This window comes from Cynocephalus volans, chromosome 8 (genome assembly GCF_027409185.1).
Source record: "Cynocephalus volans isolate mCynVol1 chromosome 8, mCynVol1.pri, whole genome shotgun sequence".
Lineage (NCBI taxonomy): Eukaryota > Metazoa > Chordata > Mammalia > Dermoptera > Cynocephalidae > Cynocephalus > Cynocephalus volans.
In genome coordinates this window covers 124,541,012-124,555,524 of record NC_084467.1, presented here as the reverse complement: position 1 = coordinate 124,555,524, position 14,513 = coordinate 124,541,012, and the positions used below count along the sequence as shown (strand labels likewise).

Sequence of the window (14,513 nt, the reverse complement as noted above, 5' to 3'; positions counted from 1 at the left end):
TCCTATAAGCCACACATGAAAGTCTGTTGTGTTTAATGCTCACATTTCATACATTCAGAAAGTTCACATCATGGTTATATTAAAATAAGTATACACGTGGAATTAGAAAACCACCATTTGGCAACTAAGATAACTGATTCAAGCAAGAGTCATCAATGGATGCTCCAACTAATTGGTGAAATTTGAGGAGTATCAGGATATTTACATATTCTCAACTATTTCTTCACAGATACTTATTAGTTACCAAGGGTAAAACAGTAACTTGATCAGACAAGTGATCAAGTGAACACAGAGTCACCAGCAATGAGACATGTGCCTTCTGCTATGATGCACTGAGAAGAATCCAGCACTACTTATGCTGTATTCCTACCAAGAATGTATAACCTGAATTTAATCATGATGAAACATCAGACAAACCCGAATTGAGGAACAACAGAAAATAACTGGTTTTTATTCTTCAAAAATGTCAATGTCCTGAAAACAAAGAAAGACTGAGAAGGGAGAAAGAACATATAAACTAGGTTAGAATAAATGGAAGCCTAAACTAGGATGGTGGCAGTGAGAATAAAACAGTAGTAGACATGAAAGGCACTGCAAGATACTATATGAGAATCCTGACAACTAAGTGGATATAGATGAAGAAAAGAGTCATGAATTATTCCAGGGTTCAAACTGGAAGACTAGAAAATGGTAATGTCATTAATGAGTCCCATTTTAGATATATCACATAGCATCAAGATGTCCTGAAGTTAAATGTAAATGTTGGTATGAAGCTCAGTAGACAGTTAGGGGCTCAACTTAACTGGCTGCGATGTCCTTTATTTGAAGCTGATAGTTCTGTTGGTAGATAAGAACCCTCAAAAACAAATACAAAAATCAAAACTTGGATTTCTGGAGAACACATTTTAGATAGAGTGTAATCAGGAGAGGCCTATCTGAATAGATATGTTTAAGACCTAATGGCTGAGAAGTAGTCTTTCAAAGAGCCAGAGAAAAGAGAGTCAGGTACAAAGATTTAAAGGAGATAAGATTTCTATGTAATTTATTTAAATCATGATGTTCCTGGGTTAAAGTTTGTGGAGGAACAGGATATTTATATAGTCTTAAAGTATTGCTTCACTTATTATTAATTACCAGGAGGAAAAAAGCTACCTTTACAGTAGACAAATCTGATAAACACTACCTTAATCAAATGAACAAACTTAATATCAGAATGAGAAAGGGCAATATCATATACCTTCTGATAGGCACTAAGAGGTACTCAACATCACTTCTGTTGTATTTCCTTTCAAAAAAATATAACTTGAATCCAATCATGAGGAACAACCAAACAAACCCAGATTAAAGGGCAATCTATAAAAGCTGGCCAATACTCTTCAAAAATGTCAACATCATGGGCCAACCCTGTGGCACACTCGGGAGAGTGCAGCGCTGGGAGCGCAGCGACGCTCCCGCCGCGGGTTCGGATCCTATATAAGAATGGCTGGTGCGCTCACTGGCTGAGTGCCGGTCACAAAAAAGACAAAAAAAAAAACCCAATAATTAAAAAAAAAAAAAAAAAATGTCAACATCATGAAATATTATGATAGGATCAGAAATTGTTCTGGATTAAAGAAGACTAAACAGACATGACAACTAAAGCAAGGTGTGGATTGGATCATAGGCAGAAAATATTAAATATGAACAACACACTAGAAAATAATATTGTATCAACAGTAATTGCTGGAATTTGAAATGGTCATAATGTCTACAATATACTCAAGTGGTTTAGCCAAAAAATTAATATTTTGTATGTGTACACACACACACACACACACACACACACACACGCACTCACACAGAGATAAAGCAAATATGGTAAAACAGTGACAGTTGGTAATTTCACATGAGGGGTTTTCAGATGAACACTGTTCTATTGCTGTAATTCTTTTGTAGAATTGAAAGTTTCAAAATAGAAAGTTAAAAATGAAAAAATGAAGGCATCCCTTTATCACTCCCTTTAGCTAGCTTCCAACTAACTTCCTTCAAGATTCAGCTCAAAAACCACTTTGTATGATAAATGTCTCAGATTGTACAGGCTGAACTAATCATTTCTTCCTCTGTATTCCCATATTCCCATACATTTTACCATTTGCTCATCTACTCATTTATTCAACAAATAATTACTGAATACCTATTATATTTTGGGCTCCTTGGTAAATGCTGGGGATACAGGTAAACAAGAAAGAGTTCCCATCTTCACAAAACTTACAGTTAATGGTGTGACAGACCTAAAACAACCTGTTTTCTATATGTATATGTATATTTATGATTATGACAAGAAAAGGCCCAGAGTGCTAACCTGGTCAATAAGGGGCTGGAAACAGAAGATAAATGTCACTCTGTATGTTAATTATGTGTCTAATCAGATGGTGAACGATTATATATCTTGATAGAGGGTTCAATAGTGCCAAGTTTTTGAATAAAATTCTTTGGTCTGCAGTCCTTTAGTTTGGGTGGTATTGGTGGATCTATGATTTTAGTAATCAGTGGCTACATCTGGAGGCCTTGGAGCTGGTGTGGGAAAAGTTAACAATCCTTTTGGAATATGGACCTTAGTAGGGGGAAGACTGCATAATATCTATGTATCTTCAGGGATTCTTTACACATTTGAAACATCACATATTTAAGCCAGATAAAGATTCTTACTATGTGTCACATAATTGACTAAACCATACCAAAAATTCTATTCCTCTTTAGAAACCAGAAAACTTGTTGGAGACTTGTTTGAATATGTTCTTTGGAGAAAATTGACATCAATATGTTTTTGCTTTTCTAGAATATATTTAAAATATACTTAAATTCATTTTAGATACTAATTCATCTTAATATTTGTTCTAGAAGTTGTATATAGAAGTTTTTCTATTCCAAAGACATAAACAAAGCTATGTGTCTGAGCAAAAGCGTGTCAATTAGGCCTCACTCTTACAGAAGATGCTAACTGATGCCTATGTGGTATCCCTTTGAGTTTGTGGACAAATAAATGAGCTTTAGAATAGCTTTCTAGAATTTCACCTGTTTTCAAGTAGAGGAACTCCTTTTATAGTTTAGGTAGTCTGATGACATGTTTTGATGAAAAGACTAGAATAGTAGTATGATATGTATTCAGTCCACAGTAACGTAACACATTAATATGTAACCTGGGAGGTTTTATGTCCATACGGGCTTTTCATTGAATAGCCACCACCACTACCATTAGGCACCATTGCTAGCACCACTACTACCAACATTACTAGCAAACACATTTTGAGTGTTCAATTAGTTCTAGGTTTTAACTGAGGTAGAGACCACCAAGATGTACAAAGTAGTGTTCTAATAAATAATTATGAACATAAATCAAGAGGCTGAGACACTCTGATAATCCATCTCCCAACTGTTTTCACTGTCTGCTTCCCATTTTCAACCAGTTCCCATATCCCAAAACTCTTAGGTAGCCAATATTTGTTTTTGTATTCCCTATCCCTCTACATTATAGCTAAAACCTGGATAAAAAGAATTCCATGGCTTGTTTTAGACTCAAGAAAAAAACCATGTGATACAAGGGTGATAAAGTTGAAGCAGATCTTTTTGAACCTGAAACTGGGGGGTTCATAGCCAAGCAAAAGACTCTGAGTGGTTGCCCAAATCAAAATGGACTGAAACTGTTTTAAAGAGGAACATGAGCTTTGAGTTCCAAACCTTGCACAGCAGGTCTCAGGTAACGACAGCTACGTCATTTGGATGACTCTGGCAATTTACTACTTTCAGTTAGCCACCACAGATTCATGCTCATAAAAACCCAGTTGCTATACGCATTCCATTCATAATAAGGAATTCTTTTTTTCACACAGCTGTGGAGTCAACAGCTATACAGTCAACTAAACCATAGGTGCTATGGTTTGAATGTGGTTTGTCTCCACCAAAACTCATATTGAGATCTGATCTCCCAGTGTGGTGGTGTGGGGAAGTGCAGCATAGCAAGAAATGTTTGGGCAACAGGGCAGATCCTGCATGAATAGATTAATGCCCTCCCTGGGGCATTCTGAGTGAGTTCTTGTTCTCAGGGGAATGAATCAGTTCCCAAGAGAACAGGTTGTTAATAAGAGTCTGGGTGCCTTGGTTTCTCTCACTTGCTTCTTCTCTCAACATGTGATCTCTTTGCATATGCCCACTCCCCTTCCGTTTTCTGCCATGAGTTAAAGCAGCCTGAGGCCCTTGCCAGATACAGCTGTCCAATCTTAGATTTCCAGCCACCCAAATTGTGAGCCAAATAACCTCTTTTCTTTACAAATTACCCAGTCTCAGGTATTCTGTGATAGCAGCACAAAACAGACTAAGACAACAGAATTTCATACTTAACTATTTAGAATGATACAACTAAATGTGATTAGCACAAGGCTTTAAATAATTTAAAAAGTGGATTCTGAAATAACTTCCCCAGGCCCTAGCATCCTATGCCACCATCTTTTACTCTCACTTATGGCTGAACAAACATTATACCTGATGGAGATGTCCAAGGAAAGCCTGGGCCTGGGCTGTTGAGATTGCTCCTCCGACAGGCACAGGCTGCTTCTGAAAGTCCAGACCATTGGTTTGTGTGCCTAGAAAGCAAGCAAAATAATTAAAAGAAATAAAATCAAATGAAATAAAGCACTAGACTTCAGTTACCAACATTCATCAGGCATCTATTTTGTATGAGCCCTTTTCTAAGGACTTCCAAGGAGGAGAAGGGATTCAAAAGAAAGGAAATGTAGTAAAATGGTTTCTCTTCTAAAGGTAGGATTGCAGGACAAGTACATGAAAACAGATAAAGCTTAAGAGACAGAAACAAAAATATAAATAATGAATTACAATCATAAGATAGTGTTAGAGAACTCAGATGTGATGCAGTGATCAGACCAACTGGAGTTGTAACAGACATGAAACTTATGATGGCTTTAAGGAAGAGATCATTATCGCTGTTGTAAATAAGAGAGTCCCAAAGAGGTAGCAGGCTCTCTTCTGTTCTCATCCTACCTGATACTTGTCTTGGACAGAAGAAATTCACTGGTGACTTTGCCAAGAGCAAGAAGGATTTACTATTAGCTTAAACACTTTAATGAGCGACAATCTGAGGGCAAAAGCAACCCTTTCCATAATAAACATAGGGAAACAAAATAGTTGTACTAATTTCTTCAATCCCCAAGTATGAATTGCTACATATACTATAGCTCATTAGCAAGGGCTCTGTTACATTCATATTTTTGAAATGTTATGCCAGTGCTTTTTAACAATTTATGCTGTGATTTGATGTTGAAATAGGACTAATTTATGAAAATACATGCTACCCTAATATCCAGAAATATCCCTGCCCCCCCTTTTTCTTCTGGTGGCTAGCTGGTTAGGGGATCTGAACCCTTGACTTTGGTGTTATCAACATTATGCTCTAAGCAAGTGAGCTAACCAGCCAGCCCCAGAAATATTTTCTAAGGTATATCAGACATTGTTTTCAAATTACTACATCCAGTTATTATTTAGAAAAAAACAGAATACATTGTACTGAATAAAAGATAACAGACCACAGGAACTTGCAAGAAATGTCTAGACACATGGATATGGTCCTATCATAAACTTCCATTTTCTACCAATTGAAAATCCCATATTCCTGTTCTCACACCTGTATATGCACACACACACACACAGAGCAGAACAGTTAAGAGAATACAAGTTAGAACCTTAAAGCAGTATTTCTAAAAGAGTGCTAACTTCTGCTATAATATATCCTAATTTCTGGCAAAGTTATCACTGACATAAGAATAATTAAGTATATCACATGACCCAGAAAGAACTGCTTAAGGTTACTTTGAGATAATTATAAATGTGTGTATATTTATCACTTCCTTAAAAACTCATAGAGATCATTTAAGTTTTTCCCTAAAGTCTCCCACTAATAGTAAACCTATAGAACTACCTAGACATATACAGTTAATGAAATTAAAAGAATACATGCTTGTGTGTTAAGTAACTGGAAACTAGGATAAAACAAAATTTTAACTAATTAGCATCACTTCCATAAGCCACACAGAGACATTTCACTAAAGCTGTGTATTTTGTCATTAGTTGCTGTCTCTATCTCTGTGTAGGAAGTCACTACCTATGTGAAGATTTTAAGACTGTGCATCATTAGATTATTTGCCAATCATACCTCAATAAAACTAGAGGAAAAAAAAGATTATGCTCCATCAGAGAAATATGCTTTATATATATTAAATAAATGAACAAGGCTAAAAGAGGATGAGATTTTGAAAAACAGATAAGCACTTAGAAATTAATCCACCATCAACAAGTTGTCTTCTAGAACCAAATATTTCACTCTCATGGAGTCCATGAAAATTCTGCATACTGGTTCCACTTTCAAGTTCCCATAAAAATAATAACAAGCTCCTTGTAAGTCACAAAGCACTACATAACACAAGATTGATGATTTCTGGTACAGTGGTACAATGGTCTACTATTTAAGTGCCCTGGCTCTGCATCTTGTGGGGGATGGAATGAACGTACAGTGCTTGTAAATATTTTTTAATTTTTTATATATTATGTTGTTTTGACATCTTAAAAACGTTCCTGTCTGGGGAGGGACTGCCCCTCCCAGGCCAAGTCAATTCTTAGGTATAGCAAAGAGTCCAGCCAGGAGCATGTCTTTGGTATGCAAACTAACCAGTCCAGAACCACACCTCCTCTATCAGGCTCTGGTGGCATTATTCCTCTGCCTTAATCATCCCAGGGCCAGGTACTATGCAACTATAGCACAAAGTCTTCTGAAATTATTCCAACTAGCCAATCTTAAACTGTGCATCCTGCCCTGACCTTGCCTTTCCCATGGAAACCCCAATGAAGGCAGTAGCTCAAATCTTCCCCTCCCTCCTGTCCACCCCGGTGTCTCTTCCATGTGGCCCTGCTTGGTGCGCTATGCCTGTCTCTAGGACCTGTGAATATAATAAACTTTGTTTTCCAGAGCCTCTCCTGTGTCTCCTCTTGTGGCAGCACCTAACTGACCACCTTGTAAAAGAATACCAAACAGTGTTCAAAGGTAGTTAGGTAAACAGAGCACAATTAGACAACAACTCAAATAAATACAGGGATTTAAGACACAAAGGCAGGTAATTTCTTTCAATAAGGTGCTTGAGGCTCCATTGGGAGGTGAGGAGCAGAATAAAGCAGGTATTACATAGAAATTATTCTTGTAAAACATGAAGACCTAAATTGAGCTAAAAGGAAAGCAGAAGGGAACAGATATACACGCCTACCCTAATTGGACTTGAGAATGAGATGGGTACAAGGAAACAGGGATGCTGTTAGCCAAAATCTGGTTTTGTGTGCCTTGGAGAACAGAAGCACTGAAATAACCAGGGGAATTAACATGTTGGGAGAGAAGATAAATCATGTAAGAAGATTAACATAAGATATATAGAGTATAACAACAACAAAACAAAACAGGAAACACTTCCTAACTCATTTTATGAGGCCAGCATAACCTTGATACCATAACCTGACAAAATACGTGTGAAAAAGAAAAAAAAGAAAAAAACACAAGCCAGTTTCATTCATAAACATATACGGAAAAATCCTAAATAATAATAGCAAACTTAATCTAGTAAAATAAAATATTATGACTAAGGCGGATTTATTCCAGAAATACAAGGTTGGTTTGGGGATAAAAAAGAAAAACTTAATAGGATTCACCAAATTCATTAAAGGAGGAAGAAAGTCATAGTCACCTCAAAGGATGCAGGAAAACCCTTAGATAAAATTCAGTGTCCACATATGATAAAAAATTCTAGGCAGAGGACTAGGAACGTCCTTAACTTGATAAAGAGGAAGAATTAAAAAATAAATAAATAAATATCGTTGTTAATGGTGAAATATTAAAAGCACTCTCTTTAAGATTAAGAACACAATAAGGGTGTCAGCTACCACTACTTCTATTATACTGGAAGGCCTATCCAGCAAAACAAGGCAAGAAAAGAAAACACAGGAGTTGGAAAAAAGAAACAGAACTAACATTCTGTTCATGATTTGATTATGTATGTAGAATATCCTAAGAAAGCTAACAATCTATTATTATAATAAGAGAGTTTAATAAGGCTGCAGCACAAAAAATCTACTTAAAAATTGCCTTTGTATATACCAAATAAAAAAAATGTTTAAACGTATATATATATTTTTTAAAGAAAATGTAATTTTATTAATATTGTTTTTTACATTCTAGGATGCTGTTGGAGAGCAATTGGGAGGGCGGGGGAGAGGGGAAAGGGGAAGGAAATGGGATGGAAGAAGGAAGAAGGAGGAGGGGCAGGACTGAGGTCTGTGGCACCTCCCTCATTCCCACAGGGGAGACCAGGGGGCTTCTAGTGGTGGCTGGGTCATTGCTGGGCTGGGTGCCGATGTCAGGGGGTGTGGCAAAAGCCCTCACCCTCCACCGTCCCAGCTTGGGCACCCGGGGCCCTTCTTGCTGTGGCTTGGTGGTCATCGCTGGTCTGGTTGCACATGTCTGGGAGGGCATGGCCAAGGCCTGAGGCCCCCCACTGCCTGAGCTCCGGTTGCTTCCTGCGGCAGCTCAGTGGTCACCACTGGGCTGGCTGTGGGTGTCAGGGGTTCGTGGCCGAGGCCTTTGGCCCATAACCGCCCCAGCTAAGGAGGCCTGGGATGCTTCCTGTGGCAGCTTGGTGGCCACTGCTGGGCTGGCTGCGGGTGTCAGGGGGGGCATGGCAGAGGGCCTCAGCTCCCTACTGCCCCAGCTCAGGAGAGCCTGGGGCACTTCCTGCAGTGGCTTGGTGGTCACCACTGGGCTGGCTGAGGGTGTCAGGGGGGTGTGGCCGAGACCTGAAGCCCCCCACCACCCCTGCTGGGAGAGCCCCGGACACTTCTTGTGGTGGCTCGGTGGTCGCCACTGGGCTGGCTGCATGTGTCGGGCGGGTGTGGCCAAGGCCCTCGTACCACACCCTCAGGACTGGTTGCAGGTGTCGGGAAGCATTGCTGTGGCCCCTGGCCCTCTCCCCTTTCTGGCTTGGTATCCCAGGGGACTTCCAGTCCTTCTAGGTGTTATAGGTGTTCTTTGGTGAAATGAGACTTTTACTAGTTAATATGAAACTTTGTCTCTAGTTGCAGGTACTTTGTTTTTTCTTTCATTTCTGTGTTGAATTATTTGCTGTTCCCACCATTTAAACTCTGCACTGGAATTAATTTGTTGTCCTTTGCTTACTTATAAAATGGGGGAACTTCCTGTGGGGACCAGTACGTGAGCTGTGTGGTTGAGCTAAATTGCTGCTTTGCTGCTGATTCCTTAGGGAAGGCTTTTTGTGCAGCTCAGATTTTAATGGTTGACTTTATAGGTACTTCCAGCTCTTGAGAGATCCCGTGCACCTGGGTTGTGTAGAAACTCTGGTATGGGCCTGAGTCTTTTCATCAAACCGCACCCCATGCAATTCTATATTCCTGACCAGGCTCCTCTGAGTGGTCCTTCGCTGACTGGGGTGCAGATCAGCTGTCCTTCCTGTGCCCCAGTGTTCCCCTGGTGGGCCCATCTCCCCCACTGCTCATGCTCCAAATGCTTTCCAGGGGGCGGGCTGTGCCGCTGATCCCTTGCAATGACTCATCAGCCTCTGAGTGGCTCCTCGCTCCTATGTGGGTCCATGGGAATCCTATTAGTGGTCTTGCTGGCCTGGGGGCCACCGTAGCCCTCTTCTCCCCTGCTGCCTCCAAGCAACTTCATCCGAAGGGCACAGCTGTGGCTTTTGCTGGCTCCTGCTTCGTAAGCTCAGCAGCTCCAGCCTGGATGTAGCTGGGGCTCAAAACAGACAGAGTGTTTTTTTCTTTTTCTCACCATGGCTTCTCCCACCTTCATGTACTCTGTAGGTCTCTCCTCCTCTTCCCCTGAGCTCTAGTGGCTCCAGCTTGGCTGTTGTTGCTTTTTTATAGATGTAAATTGGTTGATCTCTGGTTGAGAGTGATGCTGGGGACCATCTATTCCACCATCTTGACCAGAAACCCAAATAGGTTTAAATATTTTAACATTTAAAAGACATAAAGTCTTGGAAATAAATCCAACAAAATATAGCAAGTTCTACAAGCAGAAAATTAGAAAACTTTATTTAAAAACAGTAAAGAAGACAAATAAATGCTCAGTTATTGGAAGACTCAATACTGAAAATGTCAGTTCTCCCCAAACTAATCTATGGATTCAAAGCAATTTCATATACAAATCTCATGTTATTTTCTTTCTCTTTTTCTCAGCAGATGGGTAGTACTTAATAAGCTGATTCTAAAATGTAAACAAAAGGGCAAAGGTTCAAGATGTTTTTTAAAAAGTGGACGGATTTGCATTATCAAGCCAACAGTAATAATTAAGGTGGTGTGCTATTACTGCAGGGATAAACAAATAGACCAGAGCAGAGAGTACAGAAACAGTGCTACACATAACTATGGACATTTGAAACAAGACAGAGGTGAGGAAAGAATGAAGCATGACAGATCAGCGAGAAAAGGATAGAATTTTCAATAAATGAGTAATTGGGTATCCATTAAAGAAAAAAAAGAAAGAAAGAAATTACAATACATCACACCATACCAAAAAGAAAAGAAAATTACAGAAGGATAAAAGGCCTAAATGTTAAATGTAGAACTATAAAATTTTTAGAAGACAACATAAGGATATCATTATAACTTTGGAAAAAAGGATTCCTTTACCCAGACCCCAAAAATAAAAAGACAAAAATTTAACTACTTTAAAATTAAAAGCTCTGGAGTTTCAAGATGGCGGCAGCTGCGGCGGATGGCGCGGAGTAGCTGAGGTGGAAAAGGCGGCCACTGGGCCTCAGGCAGCCAGGAAACTTGTGGACCTTCCTCTTGCCATCTCTTAAGGGAGGACCGCTGCTGCTGGCCGGTCGTGGGGGGTGACCGCCACTTTGCCCCCGGCAGGAGAGGCTGCCTCATTTACAGGCAACAGCTTTGAAGTGTGGAGCAGGAAAAGAACTGTTTCTTAGCGGCAAAAGCGAGTCTCGAAACAGGGAACACGGCGCCAGGGCTGCTGTGGATGCAGCCAGGATCCCGGAGGCCAGGGCCGCGCTGAAGGCGGCCAGCTGCCCTATTCAGGATTCGAGGTTTCAGGCCGGCATTAAAGAAGATTCCTGGGAGCGCCCGAGCCGCACCGCGACTGAACAGCCCGAGGCGGCAGCAGCCGAGAACACGGAAGGCGACAAACCAGAGACAGAGAGCGAGCACCCGACCTGGCACAGCACTGTGAGTGACCCCCTGGTCCAGCTCTGTTCGGGGGCGGATGCCCACCTGGCTCCCGCCTGCACCACCAGGCCACTCACCGCCCCGGTGCTGCCTCCATTTTCCCAGGTGCGGGCAGCTCTGCCCTGCTCGGCCATCACTGAGCCCTCCCACTTGCTTGGCCTGGCGCAGGGATTTCCGGAGCCTGCGGACCGGCCTCCTCTCCCACTCCCTCCCCAGATCTCTGGCGGGGCTGGTGGCGTGGGGCATCCCTGGCCAGTGTTGGGAGGGCAAGGAAGTATGGGCGGGCCGACTGTCACTCCACCACACCCTGGACTCCGGCCCCCGGTAAGCTTCCTGTTACTGGGAGGCAGATACCATCTCTGCGGCCACCAGTTTGGAAAAAAGCCTAACGAATTTCTGGTTGGGAATAGTGTCGTAGGAGAGTTCCCAGGTCCGCTTGAACCTGCCGGAGAGCAGGCTGCAGGCGGGCGCTAGGCTCGGTTTATACCGGGGGGATACAAAGGTGAACAAGACCCGAGAAAGATCTACACAGTGCTACAAAGGCACCCAGAGCGACTGGTCGTCTGTGCCTAGCAGAAACCTGGTGGACTTCCTGGGCGAGGCAGTGCCGAGCAGGGTCTTGAAGGCCCAGATGATAGACGAGGGGTGCAGAAGACACGCCCCAGCCCAGCACAGTGCGCACAGAGTGGGGAGACGTGCGGCCAGGGAGGCGGAGACTCGACAGAAACCACACACCCGGTGGGGTCGCCACTGCACGATCTAACAGCCTGGGCCAGAGCACACGGAACGGGGAGAAGTCCTGCACAGGAAGTGAAAGCTCAGCAGAGATCACACACCCTGCGGTACGTGATCCACCAGCCCAGCAGAGTCCAAGCTGACCAGAAAGGTGGCTCGCCGGAGAAGCCCAAGACCTGAGGCAACCACACACACAAGGCACTAGAGGCCAACTGAGCAGTCACGGAGGGAGCCATACGAAATTGGCAACCACAGCAACATCCTAGTTAGTCATTAGTCTCAAACCGGTGAACTGTGAAACCCCCGGCCACAATGAATAAACACCAAAAAAAAGATACCAGAAATACAAAAAATCAAGAAAGTACACCACCAAAAGTTAATAAATCTCAAACTCTAGATCCTATAGAACAAGAAGCCCTTGAAATGACTGACAAGGAATTTCGAGTGATAATTCTAAGGAAACTGAATGAGATACAAGAAAACTCAGCTAGACATCATGATGAAATGAGGAAAAGTATACAGGATCTGAAAGAGGAAATGTACAAGGAAATCAATGTCCTGAAAAAAAATGTAGCAGAACTTGCTGAACTGAAGAAGTTATTCAGCGAAATAAAAAACACAACGGAGAGTTTAACCAGCAGGCTTGTCGAAGTTGAAGAGAGAACCTCTGAACTTGAAGATGGGCTGTTTGAAATAACACAAGCAGACAAAAAGAAAGAAAAAAGAATCAAGGACATGGAAGAAAATCTGAGAGAGATATCAGACAACCTCAAGCGCTCAAATATCCGAGTCATGGGTATTCCAGAAGGGGAGGAAAATGGAGATTCCATTGAAAACATATTCAACAAAATAGTGGCAGAAAACTTCCCAGGTATAGGAAAAATCACAGATCTTCAAATCCAGGAAGCTCAACGATCTCCAAACGTATTCAACCCAAAAAGGCCTTCTCCAAGACATGTCATAGTCAAATTGGCAAAACTCAGAGACAAAGAGAGAATCTTAAAAGCTGCAAGAGAGAAGCGTCAAATCACCTATAAGGGAGCCCCAATCAGATTAACATCAGACTTTTCATCACAAACCCTAAAAGCTAGAAAGGAATGGGATGATATTTTCAAAATACTAAAAGACAAAGATTGCCAGCCAAGAATACTCTACACTGCAAGGCTATCCTTCCGAAATGAGGGGCAAATACTATATTTCTCAGACAAACAAAAACTGAGGGAGTTCACTACCACACGACCACCCTTACAAGAAATCCTCAAGGGAGTACTGGGTTTGGTTCCTGAAAAATAACTACCACTGCCATAAAAACCCAAGAAAAATCTAAACCCGCTAGTATAATAAAAATGGCATTCATGAAAAGAAAACAAGCTAACAAAAACACTATCTACAACCTAAGAAACCACCAAACAAAGAAAGCAAACAGTAAATCAGAAAGCAAGGAACAAAAGAAACCTAAGACAACCAAACAACCAATAAAATGCTAGGAATAAATAAACACCTTTCAATAACAACTCTTAATGTAAAAGGCTTAAATTCCCCAATTAAAAGACACAGACTGGCTGACTGGATCAAAAAGCAGGACCCAACTATATACTGCCTACAAGAGACCCACCTCACCCATAAAGATTCACATAGACTAAGAGTGAAAGGATGGAAAAAGATTTACCATGCAAACAGAAAAGAAAAACGAGCTGGAGTAGCTATTCTTATATCTGACAAAATAGACTTTAAACTAAAAACCATAAAAAGAGACAATGAGGGACACTACTTAATGATAAAAGGACTGATCCATCAAGAAGACATAAAAATCATAAATATGTACGCACCCAATGTTGGAGCAGCCAGATTTATAAAACAAACTCTATTAGACCTAAAGAAGGAAATAGACACTAATACCATCATAGCAGGGGACCTGAACACCCCACTGTCAATATTAGACAGATCATCTAGGCAAAGAATCAGTAGAGAAACACAAGATCTAAACAAGACTCTAGACCAATTGGAATTGGCAGATATCTACAGAACATTCCATCCAACAACCTCAGAATATTCATTCTTCTCATCAGCACATGGATCATTCTCCAGGATAGATCACATATTAGGTCACAAATCAAGTCTCAATAAATTCAAAAAAATTGGAATTATCCCATGTATCTTCTCAGACCACAATGGATCAAAACTAGAAATTAATAACAAACGAAACTCTGGAAACTATACAAACACATGGAAATTAAACAGCATTCTACTTAATGACATATGGGTCCAAGAAGAAATCAAGCAGGAAATCAAAAAATTTATTGAAACTAATGAAAACAATGATACATCATACCAAAACCTGTGGGATACTGCAAAAGCAGTATTGAGGGGGAAATTTATTGCATTAAATGCTCACTTCAGAAGAATGGAAAGATGGCAAGTGAACAACCTAACACTTCGCCTTAAAGAACTAGAAAAACAAGAACAATCCAAACCTAAAGTTA

At 41.0% G+C, this 14,513-nt stretch overlaps 1 protein-coding gene across 2 annotated transcripts in view; it reads right to left on the bottom strand.

Moving 5' to 3' along the window:
* The window catches only part of POU2F1 (POU class 2 homeobox 1), a 174,279-nt gene that overhangs the window by 49,319 nt on the left and 110,447 nt on the right, over positions 1–14,513 (bottom strand). For both annotated transcript variants that reach the window (XM_063104270.1, XM_063104269.1), the window contains exon 3: positions 4,519–4,619. In XM_063104270.1, the coding sequence (XP_062960340.1) occupies positions 4,519–4,619 (101 nt within the window). The remainder of the gene's footprint in view (positions 1–4,518; positions 4,620–14,513) is intronic.